At 40.0% G+C, this 19744-nt stretch overlaps 1 protein-coding gene across 2 annotated transcripts in view; it reads right to left on the bottom strand.

The window, feature by feature from the left end:
- The window catches only part of LOC109985292 (EBF transcription factor 1), an 83397-nt gene that overhangs the window by 13004 nt on the left and 50649 nt on the right, over positions 1-19744 (bottom strand). For both annotated transcript variants that reach the window (XM_020635576.3, XM_020635575.3), the window contains exons 7-11: positions 13394-13475; positions 11927-12068; positions 10459-10592; positions 8619-8745; positions 1701-1789 (exon numbers count right to left, since the gene is read on the bottom strand). In XM_020635576.3, the coding sequence (XP_020491232.1) occupies positions 1701-1789; positions 8619-8745; positions 10459-10592; positions 11927-12068; positions 13394-13475 (574 nt within the window). The remainder of the gene's footprint in view (positions 1-1700; positions 1790-8618; positions 8746-10458; positions 10593-11926; positions 12069-13393; positions 13476-19744) is intronic.

Consider the following 19744-nt stretch of genomic DNA (forward strand, 5'->3'; position numbering starts at 1 on the left):
TTTTCCTTCACTTTCAGAGGAAATCCAGCAAGAAAAACAGGGGAGTACCTCTTTTTGTTTGTTAACAAGGCGTGTGTCATGCTCTGTGATTCTCTGTGCCAAGGGTGGATTGCAGCACATATGTGTTTTTATGTCAAAGTAACTTAGCTAAATGTTGCTTGGTGCTGTGCTCATGATGGATTCTTGTTGGGTGTTTGCAAATAGTATAACACAGAGTTTGTGCTCTTTTTGTAAAGAGTCTTCAGATAATGTTTGGTATGACTTGACGCTGTACAAATAAAGATTATTGATGATTGAAAGTGAGTTCTTTCTTTGCTTGCCTTGAATAAGCCTTCATCAAAGTTGGACCAACCATCCTTTTTAGAATGAGGCACTTCAGATTTCCTGAACAACCTTTTTTTTGCAGCTAAATAAATAAAGTTCTTCTTAATAAAAAAAAAGCCTGGCTATTGTTATTGACAAGTTTTAAAAAAGAGCTTAATCTTTCTTGCGCACTACAGCCTTTTGCATAGAAAAAAGTCTTTGATTTGCTATACCTGAGTCCTCATCAGTCAGTTGACCCCCTTCATTCTGTTTTTCAACTTTAACAAAGGTTGAACACCAGCATTCAAACAACAAGGAGCTCAGTGTTTGTAAGAGGCACTCACATGTAGGCTACAATTCAGTTTGCTGTGAACATGTGAAAGCATTAAAAACTCGTTCAAGACGATGCATGAATTCACAAACATTTGAGGTGTGAACTTTGTGTCATACACTGAACATGTTCCCAAAGTTTCTATCGATAACACATGTGCAGGAGTCAGAGTGTCAGCATCACGCCCACGATGACTTCACGACATTGCCGTATGATTGCATCATGGCCAGCGCCCATTCTATGATGATGTCACAGCCAAAGACAACCAATCCTGGATCAGCTCCAGTGGGGATGAGGACCCAATAATCAGTAACTGATCAGTAACTGATCAGGCCACGACCCTGCCCACCCTGTTAGGCAAGCTGAATCAGGTCAAGCACTAACACACACACACACACACACACACACACACACACACACACACACACACACACACACACACACACACACACACACACACACACACACACACACACATTTACATGCATACACACACATGCACAAGCACACACGCACTTTGAAAGATCGCCCTGTGTGAACAGATCAAGATGACAGAGTTGGGAATCAAAGCCGAGCTCATTCGTCTGGTGTTAATTGTTTACATCTGCTGATCTTTCAAACTGTGTGTTTGATCTCCAGCTGATAAACAAATAATCAGATGGGACTCTCTGATGCACAAGAGATTCAAACAGTCGCCCTGTAAACGAGGTTAAGCAGCTAGCACACACACAGGGTTCATGAAGAGGTAAAAAAAAAAAAACTCAACCCACAGGAGATTTGAAAGATATTCCGCTCAGAAATATAAGAATAACTCGCACAAAACAAACATAAACATTAAATGATTTTGTTTTGGTTTAATATTTGTGCATCTGTGTGCGTGTTCTTTGATAGCAGAGTGGCTCAGTGTAGCTCAGTGTACCTGAGAAGCTGTTGATTTGATCTCTAGTGGCTGTTAGATTCTTTTATTTGAGGTGCGTTCAATGGAGAGACAGCGCCCTGCTCTTTGAGGTTCTGGTTTAGTATCATCATTGGATTAATGTGAATGTACAGTAAGTTGTATTCTTACCTTTGGCAGCCTCTCGGGGTCCCCGGGGTGTCGAGGAATGACCTTTTGAAGCCTCTGGAAACCATAGTCGATGGTTGGCTCATTTAGTGCTGCAGCAGAAGAAGAAAGAAGAAAAGGGTGGAATTAACACAGGAGAACAGAAACTGTTGTTTTAAAGGAGGTTCCCTTCATTTATCAGACATATTATACTTAAAGACCCCTTTAGTGTGAAGGTATAGTGTGAAGGTAGTGGGTCATCAGGGGTGACTTTATGTTGCATGTATGTGTGCTGCTGAAATATCCATAAAGCCATTCCATATATTTAAACAAGTTTGCAATTTTTCTATAACTCTATAACAGAAGGCCCTTTGTTTAGACAGAAAAGACCCTTAAAAGACAGTACTTGGCATTGAGAGATGTTCTTGTGTCAAATATTGTTAGGTGGATTATAATATCAAAGATAATACCATGTGTTGATGTCTTAAATCTTCAGGTTCTTTCTATAATAAAGAAGATGGCTTCAGAATGGTGATAGAAAAATACACGGTGCACTTTCGATGCTGTTGGTAACCTGAGCCTGCACTCCTGATAAACATTCACAGAATCATAACATCTGTGCCAAACAGTGGGGGATATGACTGGAGAAAAGAGAGGACAAAATCACATTTTATGACATTTTGTTCCAAAGCACCATACTGCTACAGAGCAGAGTTTCTTTTAATAAAAAACTGGCTGGGAAAATAACGAAGAGGCTCAGCGGGATCTCTGAGAGCCGACAGAATCTCGGCGGTTAGAGAGGCAGGAAAATCACTGAAGGTTCGGCAGTTCAAAATCTGGCAGTAAGAATCTAACTTCTGACAAACTAGAGAGGAGCTTCTTTTGGTTTGAAAAAATAATATCTCTAGTAGCTGTTCTCTTAAATGTAAAGATGTCCATTTGACATGAAACTGTTGGTAATTTGTCATCCAGTAGGTGAATTATTGTAAAAAAATATATATACACAATATGTACACCTTAACTTTTAGAAAGATAAGACCATGATAAATTCATTGGCAGAAATTATTTTCAGTACGTAACTTTTGGTGTACTGTAGTGAAAGTGATCCTCCTGGAAACTTTGTCCTGAAAGTGTGCCTCTCATGGACAAAGCAGAGAGGAACACTTCGTCTAATCTCAGGACTCAGCCTCATGTTAAAAATTCATACTCAAGTACAGCCCTACTAAATGTTGTAAGGGGTGAATGAGGGAATAATTTGGGTGAATTGACCCTTTAAACAGTTTTAAACTTTAACAGTGCTGTTTTACAGTTGGTATCGTTGGCAGTGACCCTGTTATGGGGTGCATATGGTTTAGTGCAAAAAGAACACACAAGTATGGAGTTACTCATGTTGTCAGAAGCAAGTGTAATAGTAACACTGCAGGTATAATTAAAGTTTTTTTTAAGAACGCTAAGTGTTCACTTTAATAACGCAATTATTTTTCTTCTTCAGTCTTTATCCAATCAACACTCAAAGCTGTGTCAGTCACAGGGATGCTTTAAAGTGAAGTGTGTGTCTTCTGCTTGTGTTAATTTATCTGAACTGAACATGTGTTGTCAGCCCAGTTACTGAACCCATGTGTCTATGAGTGTGTATGTGTGTGAGTATTAGTGGAAGTGTATGGTGTCCAAGTGTGCAGCTGGAGTGATATTTGGTACTTTCCAAATGCAGCACTGATAAATTACTTGCAGCTGAATGTCTTACATTTTGTTTTGTTTGATAGTCTCTTTGTGTGTGTGTGTGTGTGTGTGTGTGTGTGTGTGTGCTTCACACTAAAGTTTCTGGTTTCTGTTATGTCCTAAAACACCCAATTTGTTTGCAACATAACTTCATAAATTAAAGGCTGTAAAAATACCATGTGTTAAATGGACATGAGTAACTGTTCTACATCTTTGAGAATACTTTTTTTTTTTTTTCTGGACAAATCTTGAGTTAAGATTTATACATGATAATAATGTCTTGTGTAATGTTAAGCCAAAATGTGGTAGGCATGGGGAACAGAGAAAGAAAAGAAGGGTCGGTGATAAAATATATGTGAGAGCAGAGGGGGGTGAGGGGATATAAAGAGAAGAGAGCGAGTGTTAACCCAGACAAAAAAAAGGGGAAAAATGAAATTCAGATCTGGTTGAGAAAAACAAAAGTACAGAGACAGCTGCCTAACAGTCAGTGGGATATCAACTGTCAGAATTAACTGCCAGTGTCAGATCCACTCTTTGTGCATCTCTTGAGACATTAATAAGTGTAGATATTAATAACACACATACACACACACACGCGCGCGCACACACTGCACTGAACATAACAGGATGAGCCTAAAGTGTCCACAATTGATTGGTTGGTGTTTTGAATGCTTGTGTGTGTGTGTGTGTGTGTGTGTGTGTGTGTGTGTGTGTGTGTGTGTGTTCATAGGTTTGAGTAGGTCTGTCTGGATGTGTGTGTTGTGCAATGTACTGCATGTTTGTGTGTGTGAGTGTGTATGTTTGTGTGTTTTATTACGCCAGAAGGTCAGGTTTTTCCAACGATTTTCTGTGGTGGTTTCTTACTGCACAGAAACAGAAATAGAATCAGAGCAGCAAAAGCAGCCAATTGATTACACATCAGTTGTAAAAGCCATCGGTAATGCAAGCCAGAGTGCATTTACCTTATACAAATACAATACAAGCACTACTCAACACTTAGAGATGGGTTTCCCAGAGGTTTGGGCTCAAGAGAGACAAAAACTGGTCACCAGATTGCAGACCATTTCTTAAGAATTATGGAGATGTTATTTTGCAGTAAAATGTTTGGATTTAAAATGTGTTGGGTAACGTGTGAATGTGTATGAATGAGATCAGTTAATACTGATGGACACTTTACATAACAGCCTCTGCCATCAGTGTGTGAAAGTGGTGTGAATGGGTAAGTGTGACCTGTGGTGTAAAGAGCACTTTGAGGAGTCAGAAGACTTGAAAAAAATGAACAAGCTCAGGTCCATTAATGAAAAACACACTGGGAACCAGATCAAGGTTTTTTTAGTACAAGGATTTATGATGCTTCAGGCAGCACTGTGCTGTATGCATTTATATAGCCTTTTTTTTCGATCTAGGATTACCTGAGAACATTTTTAACAAGTTGCATTGTTGGAATAAGTTTGATAACCACATAAACATCTAAGCGGCCACCTGCTCATCACAACTTCATACTCAAGTGTCTCAGTGAAACATCCTTTTTTATTTAATCCTTCTTGTTTTCTTCTTTTCCTCAAAGCTTAAAACATCCCGAGATGTTGATGAGATCCCGGGGGACGCTGGTCACGCAGTGGTTGGTGCGCACGGCCAAAGTATGGAGGCTGTAGTCCTCCAAGCAGACAGACGGGGTTCGAATCCCACCTGTGTATCCTTTCCCACATGTCATTCCCCACTCTCTCTCCCTGATTTCCAACTCTATCCACTGTCCTATCGCTCCATTAAAGGCACAAAAAGCTCCCCCCCCCCCCCCCCCCAAAAAAAAACATCCCGAGAAATGCTATCATGATACTGTCCATTATAAAGATATCAAAATATTGATATGGATATATATTTTGCATCCTGTCTCATGTGATGAAATGATTGAATAACTTGTTTCAAATATCGATATTATGATAAAAAAAATCATAACCTTTAAACAGATTTCTCTACCAATTTGTGTCACCACGTGACTCCTTACAGTGAGGTGAAGGAAATGAATGGGTAATGGGAAAAGAAGTTAACTGGCCAGAGAAGAAGTTAACAGAATGATGGAAGAAGAAGAAAAAGACATGGAATATGTATCATTATATGAACGCCTTACAGAATCGCTGTATCGTGATATTGTCTTAATTGTGAGCCAAATATATATCGTTTTTCTTATCGTACCTTATTATGCGTGACACTGAGGTTTTGTTTTGAGTAATTGTACTGCCATGCTGCATATGGGAGCAACTGTGTGAGAACCCCTCTGCCCCCCTCCCTCCCCCCATGCTTCCCCTCCATCCCCCTCTTTCTTAACTACACCTTCTGCCACTTTCATCCCTCCATCACTCCTCCTTCTGCCTCACTCTTCCTCTCAGCCTCCAGAGCTGCCCGCAGATCAATACTCATAGAAGTTTCATGAGGACAGACCCTCCACTCCTGTTTCACAATAAAACGTGAAGAGAGGAGGCAGACAGAAGGAGAGGAGAGGGGGAAGTGGCAAAAAGAGAGGGAGCTGTATGCTTTATGTTGGATTTATTGTGCTCCATTATGATACACAGGTGACATCTTTTTTTAGACTTTTTGACTATTTATTTTAACCAAGGATTGAGGGAAGGAACCAGAAAGAGGTGGTTGAGGTTAAAAAAAAGAAGAAGAAAAAAAGAGGGTTAAACTGGTTGAAATGACACAGAGAGTTGAAGTAGAAGGAGAAGAAGAAGATGAGGAGGAGATTGAGGAGGAGGAGGTGTGGTGGGATCGATTCTCTCGCCAGCCAGCAGTTCAATACCACTGAATTATTGCTTCATTCTTCCCCTTGTGAGATGAGATCTCTTTCTGCGGAACTCTTCTTCTGTCTGCGACTTTCTGTTTGTTCATGTGTGTATCTACATGTGGGTATCACTGTATGTGAGATCCACTTATGATTGGATCAGTACTTTACAATTTAAAAGTGCACCACTCTCTCTCTCTCTCTCTTTACATGTTCCTTTCTTACTTTTGTCCCTGCGTTTCAGACTCTTTTCAAAACATTGAATGTAAAAGAGAGCAAATTTATGCCATTTTAATAACAATTGCAAATCCATAGGTCATCTGTGTTAAATACACAGATGACCTATGGATTTTCTCATAGCTGCAATAAATCTGCTCTCTTTACCTGAATGTGTGTGTGTGTGTTTGTCTATGTGTGTGTGTGTCTATGTGTGTCCATGTATCGATTGTTACTTTTACCATAGTTTGTTTTAATTAGTGTGTGATGTTGACAATGCTCATTTTCCCCAACAGGCTCATGAAGCATTCATACTCACTTTGTGTACATGTGTGAATATTGTGTGAATGTATGTGAAGACAGTGTGTATGTGTGTGGTAGACCATCTGTTTGCCAGACTACCCACCATCTCTCCCTCATATCTCTCTGATTTACAATTACTTTTAACTCCCAACCCTGTTTGAAAGCGTGTGTGGTAAATTGTGTAATACATGACCCTCTCTGCAAGTGCTTTGTGTTTGCTCACATTGTGTGTTGATGCATACTTGCATGTGTGTGTGTGTGTGTGTGTGTGTGTGTGTGTGTGTGTGTTTAATTGCTCGGTCCTCTCACCCAGAGGCAACCACACAGTTAAGGAACTGAAAAACCACAACAGCCAATCAGCTTTCACTACTGCAACCTTTCACCCGTGACTTCTAGAGAAAAGTTGACCTTGAGGCGGGGTCAGGGGACCGCAGCTACAGATTGTGTTTCCTAGGTCACATGTTGAAGCGATCAGCCAATCACAAGGTCACGAGAGGTCATTTTCGCCCAATAGGAGAAGCAGTTAGACACCAGACGGACCAATTACCGGCCGGCTTGCCTCAGGGTCTGACCAAAGATGTTTAGACTGAAGAGCATTGAAGGAGACAAACAGGCCAAGTACATTTTTTTAAAGAAACCACTAGATCTGAAATATTTGAATGACACCTAACAGCAAATAAAAGTCCTTTTAAATTCTTTTATGATATTTTCAAACAATGTTTTCTGTATTTCTGGTTAAAATCCAACTGTTGCTTTCGTGTATCCTCTATATTGTTATGTTTTTTTATGCACTTTGTCCTTTGACATCCATTTTTCCTCATAGGGGCGCTATTTTCTTTGTCTATTCAGACACACTGCTCGAGCTCATATTCTGAATTTTTTTTTTTTGTACTTTTGGATTTTTCCGTAACATGATTTGGTGTTTTTCAAATTTGTATTACAGCACAAGGACTTGAATTCAATGTTTTATGAGTTTAATAAGAATGAAACATGCAACATGATTAAAGATGCCTTTGTGCAGAAGAAGTGAGCCAAGCTGAAGCTCATCACTTTGTTGAACATTTTTCATCTGAACAGGAAATATTAAAGCTTTTATGAAGAGCATTAAAACTGACACTTTATCCATAGTGAGTTTTCTCATCTTCATTGATCAGGTTTAAATCCTCGTATCTATTAATTGGGTCATTAAATGTCTCGAACCTGAAAGAATTTATACAGCTGCTGTTTTTCTCCTCTGTCTCTCTCTCTGTGAATGACATCATCATTATGGTGTGATGGAGCCATGTTGAGCGGATCAATACCAGACATCACATCACCTCCATCTGTGTCCACATGTATGTGCGAACAAATGGGCAAATACGTTCATACAGCCACACATTATCCTCCTCTTTCTATTTCCTTTACCCCTTTCCTTTAGCAGGAAAACCCTCATTCACAGTAAGTAATCCGGTCAGTAATCACTCGCTCTTTTTCCAACATCTTGTGTTAGTAAACTGGGTGTTCTGGATGATTTCACTAATAGTTTCAGTATGGAGGGCTATAAAGAGCAGACTGTTTAATTGTAGCTGCTTTAATGAGCCTGTGATTATGGCAACATTGTATTGAGTGCGGCTCGTTAATGTTGACAAATTTACAGTCATTAGTTCAACACTGTCTGGCCCAAGAGTGAACTGCAACACACACGCACACGCACACACACACACACACACACACACACACACACACACACAACACAACACACACATGCACTAACATATGCAAACAAGCATTTGAAAATCTTTTAAAAATGCATTTAACTTAAAGAAAATAGAAAAAGTAACAGGAATGAACTTTAATCATGAACTTGAACAAGTGTGTGTCCATGTGTGTGTGTGTGTGTGTGTGTATGTGTCTGTGTGTGTGTGTGACACTGTGTGTTAATATACCTGTGTATATGAACCTTCCTGGTGTGCCTTTGCAGAACTGTTTGGACTTGTAAGACAGCGTGACCTCGACGACCCCGGGGATGTGTCTAGGAGGCGTCTGGACCCGGATGGCATGCGGCGTGATCAGCTAGAGGACGAAGGGGAAAAAACACAAAACTATTTGCTACAAAGTCTCTGAAATAACTTTCATTGTTTCTTCGCCAATACAAATCTTGAATTTACATTTTATGTAGCTGGGTTATGTTTTTTACACCAGTTGTGTAGTATTTTTTTTTTAATGTTAAATGACCTGAAACTGCCAAAAAATCGATCCAACAACCCAGAGTGCCTCCTCCGAGATTTTTTTTTTCCTTTTTATTATAGAAAGGTTATGAAAGCCATGACCACAATCATTATACTGTAGATACTAAAACTATGTTACTTATTAATATAAATATAAATGAATGGGGGCCCCTGCACCTCTTGAGGACTACAGTTAAATACTTCTGGTTTACAACATATGTTACAACACAACTGCAGCAAACCACCAATTAGATGTTCCTTTAAATCTTTCTCCGGATCTGGTTATGACCATTACTGAAAGCTAAGAGCGGTCTTGCTGGAGTTTCACTGTAATATACATTTGAGTTAGTCGGTTTGACTTATGTTGCATCTACACTTGTTCATGCGGTAAAAAGGCATTTCTAACTCAGTTCTGCTTACATCTGGATTTCATGTTTTTTCGCATTCTTTAATATCTAGTTTTACACAGACTTAAATGTTTGCCTGCAAACAGATATCCTCCATGCTTTAGCTATAGGAGATATACTCAATACATTTTGATATGGATATGAATACATTAAAATCCTGTAGCTGCAAATGAACAAACATAATGTCATTATATAAGTTTTATTTTGGGTTTGATTGCATTACTAGACTGTTTGTTTTAAATTAACAATAGAGTCTTTTAATTTCATAGAGACTGGACCAAATGTTTGTGATGCTTAAAAAAAGATTAAAAAATGATATTTTTCCCAACATTTTAATCAGATGAAAAACAATCTTTGTAGTGAGCTGTTTGTGATTTTTGAATGAATTTCAAACACAGCTTTTTTAATTATTGGCCCGGGTTTTGGGATGAATCTGTCGGTAGCAGAGACAGCTCCAAACAAACAGAACTTGGCAAAAATGCAATCTCTTTCAACTGACAATTTTTTAAAAGACGTGTTTATTCTGGCTTCAGAATCAATACTCAGGTTGAGTGCAAATGAAACATTCTGTTGGCCAAAATCCATTCAAATGAACGCCTGAGTCAGTCTGAACTAAACTGAACTGAGACTCTGTACACATGTTAGTGTGTGTAAGTGTGGCTCTCAACACTGTAAACAAACCCCTCAGCTCTTAACACACACTCTCATCCATGTATGCAAGAATGCACACAAACACACACTTAGTGTTGTTGTTGGAAGGGAGCCACAGTCGCTCAACGCACACTGTGAGTGGAGTCAGAAGACAAATAAACATTCACTAGAGAGGTTGTGTTGGGAAAAAGTACGATAGTGAGCTGTGTGTGTGTGTGTGTGTGCGTGCGTGTGTGTGTGTGTGTGTGTGTGTTTAAAAATTTGCTGAGTGGGGTGAGGAAAGTATTAAGGTGCAGGTGGGGACTCATTAGAGTACACACACACACACACACACACACACACACACACACACACTTGATCACACACTCAGTTAAGAACTGGACCAGGAGGAAAAGTATGTTTTCATATTGAATTACTTCCAACGGTCGGAGGGGAGAGACACACACGGTGGCGGGGCTTAAACTACATGCAGACAGGATGATGGTTGTTGGCAGACTGACCTCACTCCACACCAACATGGTACCAAAGATCACTTGGAGACCATCGAAGAAGTTGTCTCCTATGATGATGACTGTTGCGCCACCTGTGGTCCAGCCCTCGCTGGGACTGATGGCTTTAATGCAGGGAGCCGATCCTGAAGGGAGAGAGTAGGGTTAAAGTCGGGAAACAGAGCCACAAGAAATATTCCAAAATGATTGATTATGCTCAACAGTCACGGTTTGGGCAACAGATTTTTTTTTCTTTAAAAAGACATTGCCAGTCTCTGTCTCAAGGTAACTCTAGCTTGAAGGTTTTTTTAATTCCTGTTGCATTTGCAACTCACATCTCTTCATCCTTGAACGTTTGCTAGCAGCTTTCTCAGAACACACTTTAAATGAATCCGTGGTTTAAATCGGTTATTCATTTATGAAGATTCTCCGTGTAAAGTGAGGTCATGAGAGATGAAAAACAGAGCAGATAAGTGAAGACGTTTTATTTTAAGCTTTATTCCTTTTTTTCTATCTTAAACCTTGTTCGATTACTTTTTGAGTATTTTCAAACACTTGAATAAGTAATGACATACAGGGTACGACACATTGTCTGAGTGACCACATTTAAAAAAAAAAAAAGAGAAAAGAGAAAAAGAGTTGCAGTTCAATGCTTTGAAATCTTGTAAATGAACCTCTGTTCTATCTAACAAACACTTTCCCAAACATCAGGAATAAATATTCCAGATAAAAAAAAACACTGCAACACAGATGAGCTGCTGATGAAAGGAAATTCATTCATTGCTGTTAAAAAAAAAGTATTATAATTCTGTGAAGATGAGAAAAATGTGCTGATGTTTACTCATTCTTTTAATTATTGTAGTGCAATGTCATACGTGAATATAATGACAGACTGCACTGTTCTTTTACAGTTTCCTGTGACAGGTATGAGACCAGGGTAGCTTATCTTTTTTAAAGTAATGACATGAAACTGATAAAAACACACACAGAAGGTTCATTGAGCTTCCGTATTCTGAACACAGAATGGATATAGTCAGCTTTACGTCACTTGAGCATTGTCTGAGTTTTGTGTGTATGAGCTGATATCTAATCCCATGTCACCACATCCAAAGCTCTCCTCAATGTGTGTCTGATTATCAGCAGTCATCTGAATTAAAACAACATCTCATAGTCTGGGTGCGTTAGCAAAGAAGAATCATAATGACATTAGATTCACACACATCACACCAAGCATTACAGTGTGTGTGTGTGTGTGTGTGTGTGTGTGTGTGTGTGTGTGTGTGTAGTGGGTTGGATTAGCCAGATGGAGGGGCAGGAATCACCTGATAGGATTAAACCATCAACCATCTGGTGGCCATGCTGCTTACACTCACACAGATTCATGCACACACACACACACACACACACACACACACACACAGACAGAGACACTCACACATGCACACGCTCATGCACTAGCGCATACACACTCTTGTTTTACCATGTTCTAGGTAAGACTGCGTTCCCTCCACAGGGTCGAGTCTGCGGGCCCGTCGGCCATGTTTAGAGTTGTTGTGGACGAACATGTTGTCCGAGACTGACAGGACATGTCCCTCCACGCTCACCGTAGTCGATACCACCACCTGGAGGGAAGCAGGAAGTAGGGAGGACCAACAAGAAAGTGATGAGATAAAAGAAGTAAAGAAGAAAGAGAAGGAAATGAAGAGAGAGAGAGAGAGAGAGAGAGAGAGAGAGAGAGAGAGAGCGAGAGAGAGAGAGAGAGAGAGAGAGAGAGAGAGAGAGCGAGAGAGAGAGAGAGAGAGAGAGAGAGAGAGAGAGAGAGAGAGCAGAAATGATAAATTACAAAGTTGGGGTTCTTTAGACAGTAAGGAAGAGTTAAAAGCGTGAAACTGTGAAAAGCTCTTTAAATGTAACCCCTTATCACTGCTATTACCATCACACTACACTCACACTAAGTCACTGTGACACACAGTGTGTAAGCGTGTGCGTATGTGTTTGTGTGTGTGGTGTCTATCCTCCTCCGTTCAATAGTTCCTGATGGGTCCGGCCCTTAATTATCTCCCAGGGAAACAGAGCTGTCTTCTCTGGTTCCACTACAATAGAGCTGCACAATTAGAGGCACAGATACTGTCACACACACTTGCTACTGTATGACTCTCTCTGTCCTTTAATCACACACACACACACACACACACACACACACACACACACACACACACACACACACACACACACACACACACACACACACACAGGCACACAGGCACGAATACATACACACACACACACGAACAGACACGCGCACACACACACACACACACACACACACACACACACACACACACACACACACACACACACACACACACACACACACACACACACACATTAATATAAGATGAAACCAGCAGAAATACACACATACATATCCAACACACACACTTGTGCCTTAGTAATAAATCTATCAGTATCTCCTTGGCATCCAGTATCTCCACTCAGACTCAAGTGGTGTCTTCCTGATTGTGCTGTAGCCAAAAAGATAAGGAAACAATAAAGACTTCATTGCCTTAAATCTTTTTCAAAACCCCACATTATTCATTTTTTTCTTTTCTTTTTGTTTCCATATTGTTTTCTTTTTTCTCTTGTTTTAGGAGTTTCTTTCTTTTCTTTTCTCTCTCTCTCTCTCTCCTTCCGCACCTCTTCATATCCCTTGCATTGTGTGTATATTTACGCTCTGACGGGTCAGGGTCAGGATCTTATGTTTCCTGTAAAGGCGCTGATAGCTTATTTACTCACGCAGAAACATGCACATTCCTGTGTATACTTGTTACAATATGCGTTACGTTACAGTATGTCCACAGAAGACCATAGAAAAAGTAGACAGAGTGGAGGACATGCAAACACAAGAGGAAAAGAAGGTATAAGAATCAAAGTGCATTGTATTTACCTGGAATCTCCTCATGTCTCGGGGGTTTCCTGCATTTTTTAAGCAGTTCTGGTTGCACTTGAGGAAAAACTTGAGGAAGAATCTGTAGAGACAGAAAGGACATGCAAGAAATATTTGAGGTGAAACAGTCAAACATTCGAGAAGAGTGGAGACCAGGCTCTCACACAGAGACACCCAAATACACAGAGAAATTCATATTTCATACTGTTTGAAAGTGGATTTCTTCATGGAATTTCCTCGTGGAAATGTGGAATATTTTTTTCTTTAAATCAAACCATTGAGACCACTTTAAGAACAACATTAAAACACTGGATGAACATGCAAGAACAGCACACTCCAGCATAACTTGTGAAAAAACGATGTGATCATGAGTTTACTGAAGTTTGAGAGGATCTTTCTTTTGACTTTCAGTTTTATCCTCTTCTGTATCCAAACTTATTTCTAGTCCTCAGCCTCTTGCTTCTTCTTACCTTTACCCTCAATGATTACTAAAGTTAAAAGTATGTGAAGGCCTACTGCATCTATTTTTAGAGTTGTTTAAAAAACCAAAGGGCCTGATTAGGTTCAGACCACTTTCAACATATTTAACTGCAGATTCTTTAGTGTTGGGGTGTTTTTCAAGGCTAAACCTGATGTGAAATAACGAAAGAAGGGGAACTATTTTGACATTGGGTGTTTGAAACAGGACCATGTGTCATGAATCTATATTACAGAATAAATCAAACACACAGATGGCCGTCAACAGCTAACAAACACATCCAGCTTGTGTTTTGGTGTAAGCCAGCTGGCCAGCTTGGCAGAATCATGCAGACACACACACAAACACATTTTACTGTTTGCATACATGTTTGTGTTTTTGTTACATCTTTGTGTGTGCTACAGCCCAAAAAGGCAACACAATCTCGCCTGCAACTTAATATTCTCTCCTCTGTGGATCAATCTGTCTGAATCTTTTCAATACTTTTATTTCTCATTTAGTTGCATGAATTGCTTGTACACAACACTGTTCAGTCTATTTGAATTGTTCTATGATTGTGCAGAACAACACAGAAACAGGCACATCTACACGTTGAGCACACTCAGATCATCTGGATGCACTTGAAATTCAATTCAGTAGCTTCACAAGCTACAAACCCCCTGAGAAGCACCAATGGGATGCAACAAAGATTTAAAGCTTCTTTGACGAACTTCTGGGTTGTGTTGATTTTGGCGCCCTCTGTGGACAAAGCGATACCTCTTCGGCCTTTGTTGAATTCGTCCTGAACATGTGTAAGATGTGTGTTTAAAAAAAATAAAATAATAATCTCCCCATCTCTCCAAATCTCTCTCAGTTCATTGTATCACTCTTTTGAATCTCTGCTGTGGAAAATAAAGTGTTTCTCCAACGTGTATAGCACTCTATTCGACACCAACCCCCTGGCAGTGCATTCAGACAATAAAAAAAATGTATCATGTGTCTGATGGTCGTATATGCTTTTATAACTTAAAAGGTATCTGTGTTAATTCAAGCCTGTTTCATAAAAGTCCCCACAGGAGAGTGAGTATTAAACTACATAGCTCTAACATTGTGTTTCATTTCATTGTGTCCACTCTCTGTATTTATCTTATTACAGAAACTTAACTGGTTATTTAAATAATTTTAACTTTTCACACGCATACTCTCTGATCCCCTGTGGCAGAGCCTAGTGCTCCTCTGCTTAAGAGATGACAGCCCCTGTACTGGACCACCAGAACAAAGCAGAGGTGTGTGTGTGTGCGTGCAAACATGTTCTCTGCATGTGAGTGTGTGAGTGTGTGTGCGTGTGTGTCGGTGCGCAGCGCAGTGGCAGGTCTGAGTGTAAAACTGTGCGTTAACGAGCTCAGGCTTCGTTAGAACACCGACGCTGGGATTCTGCATGCCTAATTATCCTGACCCCTCACCCCAGGGTGACAGCCTATCACAGCGGAGGACAGCCACAGTGACCCCAGCTGACCTCCCACTGTCTATTCCTTTTCACAACACTAGCATAGCGTTAACACGACCACCTCAGCTGACCCACCGCTCTACATCTCTGTGTAAAGGAGACGTTTGTTGGCTCACACACTCTTTTGCTGCCTCAAATATAAAAAGAATAAAGCAGCTGTGGAAGAAGTGTGCAGAAATTTAGAAACACTACAATTAAAGTCTTCATTAAATCCTCTTCTATCAATACTAATGCTATTAACCAAACGAAAATACTTATCCAATCGTTAAATCTAACATTTTATTTTGAAGTGGTTTACTGTTTTAACTGATTTAGGTGGTGAGATAAGCATTGGCTTGTCTAGGGAGGCATGATTTTTGATTGGGGTGGCCCAACCGGGGCTAGGAGTTATGCAAGGGAGGCTTATTCATGTCTGAATTCACCATTTCTGTTCTCATTAAGCATATCTCATGTTTATACTTACATAAAGACATGAACTTGTTCTTGATTAATTCATTCAAGTCTGCAATGAAGATGAATGTCCTGAATTTCATGCTCCAACAAAAGAAAATGTGTTGAATTGAATGGCCACACACACGGCTAACAGCCTGTTATAACACAGTCCAAAATGTTGTTTGCAACATAAGGCCCGCCACTAACAGTATTGTTCTTGTTCCTCTTCTAACCCTTTTTACATGCACATATTTCCTTTTACAACTCACTATACTACCACAAACTTTCGATGACCACTTCAGACTGCAGACATCTCTGTGTTGCTCTTGTTAAAGCATATTCTGACATAATCTGTAAAGACCTGCAAGAAGACCTGATATTGACAAAAGCTTGGGAACTATCTACAGAACTATCTACATTGATGGTTAAACTCTTAATGTGCATCATCCCTGGTTAAAAAATTAATTAATTAACTTTAAAAACTAAAACATTAGGACACAAACAGTACAGGGTACTATTCAAAACATTGATCTCTGAATTTATCAAAGTCTGTCACACACACAAGAATATATGCTTCTCCAACTAAATGTTTCCTGTTTCTGATGTATTTCCAAACTAGATATTAAAGAAAGTTGAAATTAAAAGAAATGAAACAGAGAATTATGAATGGTCGTTTTCAAGGGCAAACTCAATATAGAAAGATAGTTCTTAAAGTGACAGATCTACTACTGAATTGCTGTCTGCAAATCCCTGCAGCACTTTATAGTTCTCCCACATGAAGAATTAGGCAGTGTGTCCCAAGTGATATCTTCTTAGCGATCTGATATTATCACTCGTTATTTTTTTACATTTCCAGCTACTGCTCCATCTATTTCCTGCGAGAGTGTTTTCTCTCATTGATTGCCAAAAGAATATATGCTACAATTTAATGCAGTATGTGTGCCTTCCTCTTCCCCCTTCACTTGACCCCATCTGGCCTAATCAACACTGCTATGAAAAAGGCCCTGCAGCTACACACTCTAAGGAATACACACACACACCTTGTGTGAATTGATTGGTTGGACCAGTCGCTGGCTGTTAAGAGGCCTCCAATTAAAGCGAGCAATTATAAGAGTCTGAATGAGTGTGGGGGAGGGGAACACTCTCCCTCTCTCTCTCCTCTCTCCTGCTCTCCCTCTGCGAGGCCCGATCATGTTCAAGTGATAACAGAGCTGTTGACCTTTGCTACACTGTGAGTACCACGCTGAGAGAGCTGACCCCACACCAGTCCTCCATGTTGCTAATACACAGTGACACAAGGCAACACTATGGGCAACACACACACATGCACGCGCGCACACACACACACACACACACTCACACACACACACACACACACACACACACACACACACACACACACACACACACACACACACACACACACACACACACACACACACACACACACACACACACACACACACACACCTTCTGGAGCGAGATGGAAGTCACAGAGACTAGAAAAATGAAGTACATGACTATCACTATAATATAAGAATTTAAAGGTGACTAATGTGGGCATTTAAAAAAAAAACTTTTTCAATATTTTCAGAAAAGGTCATGGCATTCAACAAGGAGCTTCATTAGTCCCCAAATCAAGTATATTATTTTTTGCAGTATGAATGCAAAAAAAGGAAAAGGTTTTAAATGTTAGCTTCATAGCACCCTTTTTGCTTTTAAACATACCAACACAATTATATATAAGCTCCTAGTCAAGTTATGTGTGATTTTAGAAGTTGATTCCTATGAAACACCAAAACTGTTACAGGTTTTGTGTTACAACCAATGAAATTCTCTCTGCAATCTGCAACTTGCAGACTCTTACACTTGCTTACATGATGATTTACAGCATGTCTTTTTCCATGCAATGATCTTAAAGTACAAGTTAAGGGAGCAATATAAGATAGCTACAGAGTTAAATCATAAGCTGACCTTACTATAACATCAGACATAAAGGAAACATGCTATGTTGAAGTGCTGACTTATCTGACAACAATGCAACAGCCAGTATGTCCTCCTTGTTATTACCAGAGAAGAAGACGATTATAAGGCACCCCCACAAGGCTGTTTTGGACACCCCTAGTTTGCCAGATATGAGACCAGTTAATAAAAGCAATCCAACAGGTGTTACAGTGATGGCCAGCAAATTTGTTCAGATATAAGTGATTCTACCCGACCATAAAAGCCTCAGCATTTTTCCAAGAAATATTGGAGATGCTTTTGGAAAATGGAGCGAGGTAAGAACGCGAACAGGTTTCAAGACCGATGCAGAGGTGGCTAAACACTGAAGCTTTTATGTCCAGGTTATGGCAACCCATCAACTCTGGGGGTGGGGGGAGAAAGCTCTCTTCAATGTTTTGGATTTGGATTGCACTTTTTAAACGGGATGTGTCAGAGTTACATCTTGATGCTTTAAAGGGACGTTTTTCAATGTTAATTACACTTTTCCTGATATGACAAGTGAGAATGTCTGCTGTGAAAATGGACCATTTGACGGAACTCTCACTCAGACAAACAAACATCTGTGGTACATGCTAATCACCTTAATAGCAAAACTGTCATCTAAAAAATCCCTCAGGCAAAGAGCAACCATGGTATTGATTTTGGGTCACCTGATGAAAGTTATTCCAGTACTTACTCCACCTCTACATCGGGTTTCACTTAATAATATTCTTGCTCTTAAGCTGGGGACTGTTCATCTTTGCTAAAATCTGTGTATGATCAGCTGAAGGTTACCGTTAAGAAGTAAGATAAGAAGTTTACCAAAGTGCAATAGCATTTTTTAATAAAATGTATGTGGTCTTCTCATAACACCATGATATAACAACATGATGTCATCCATAGCCGAATGCATTTTGTTTGCATTGTAGTTAGCCAGATAGTGTGATCAACCCCACTGGGATGCTAATGTTGTTTAGCCGCTAAACCAAAGTAACATTGAAACACCACCGTTGGATGCTGTTTTATTTGCCTGTTAGCCATGGTGTAGTAGTGAATGGCACAGTAACATCCATTATTCAGAGGCTGAGATGGCAATTATGGCTCAGAGCACAACTGACATTAATATTTAATATATAGGACTAACACAGACCTGGAGAGAGAGAGACAGGACAGACCGAGAGAGGGAATGGAAGGAGTAACAGTGAAAAGAGTATGTGTGAAGGAGGACAGAATAAAGAAAGAGGATTGTAGGAGTTTTGTTGTGACTGCTCTCCTGTCATTTAAACAGTTACAATGCCAACAGGGCAAAGGGTGACATCCGGGGGAATTCCAGCTTTGTGGGCGTGTGTGTGAAAAAGAGTGCTAGTGTCTAAGACTGAATGTCTGTGTCCGTTTTTATTCCCCAAAGACTCACTGTTCTACTGAGCCAAGAATAACGATGCTGCCTTGGAGGAGAAAAAGCAAAACACACACACACACATACATTGAATCACGCAAGCTCAGTGTTCTGGTGAGTGTTTGCTGACAGGTAGAGAAATTGCAGTCAGTTAGTGCAGACAAACTGAACAACAGATCAGTGTTTTTGCTGCTCCTGCCTCCTCTGTCTCCCTGCTTTCTTTAGATGTCTTATTTCACCTGCCTGCCAACTTTCTTGGCACGGTTTTCTGACAGAATGATGATTTTCCACTATCTTTTATTCAGTGTGTGAAACTCCTCGCTAATGCCTGTGAGCCCTACCGGGACTGCCAGTAACTGATCAGGTTGTGTTTGCAAGCTTCACAGACTGACAAGATGCTGCACAAAGAGGGGGCTTATTTTCAAACAATGTGTAAATATAAGTCGGGATATAAGATATAATATAAGATACTGTTAATAACTTTGGATTAGAGCCATAATAGGATTAACCACAGCCCAACCACAAAAACTTTTCCCTCTTATCCATCAACGCAAAAAGCTAATCTGGCTCATATGT

Source organism: Labrus bergylta, chromosome 14 (assembly GCF_963930695.1).
Source record: "Labrus bergylta chromosome 14, fLabBer1.1, whole genome shotgun sequence".
NCBI lineage: Eukaryota > Metazoa > Chordata > Actinopteri > Labriformes > Labridae > Labrus > Labrus bergylta.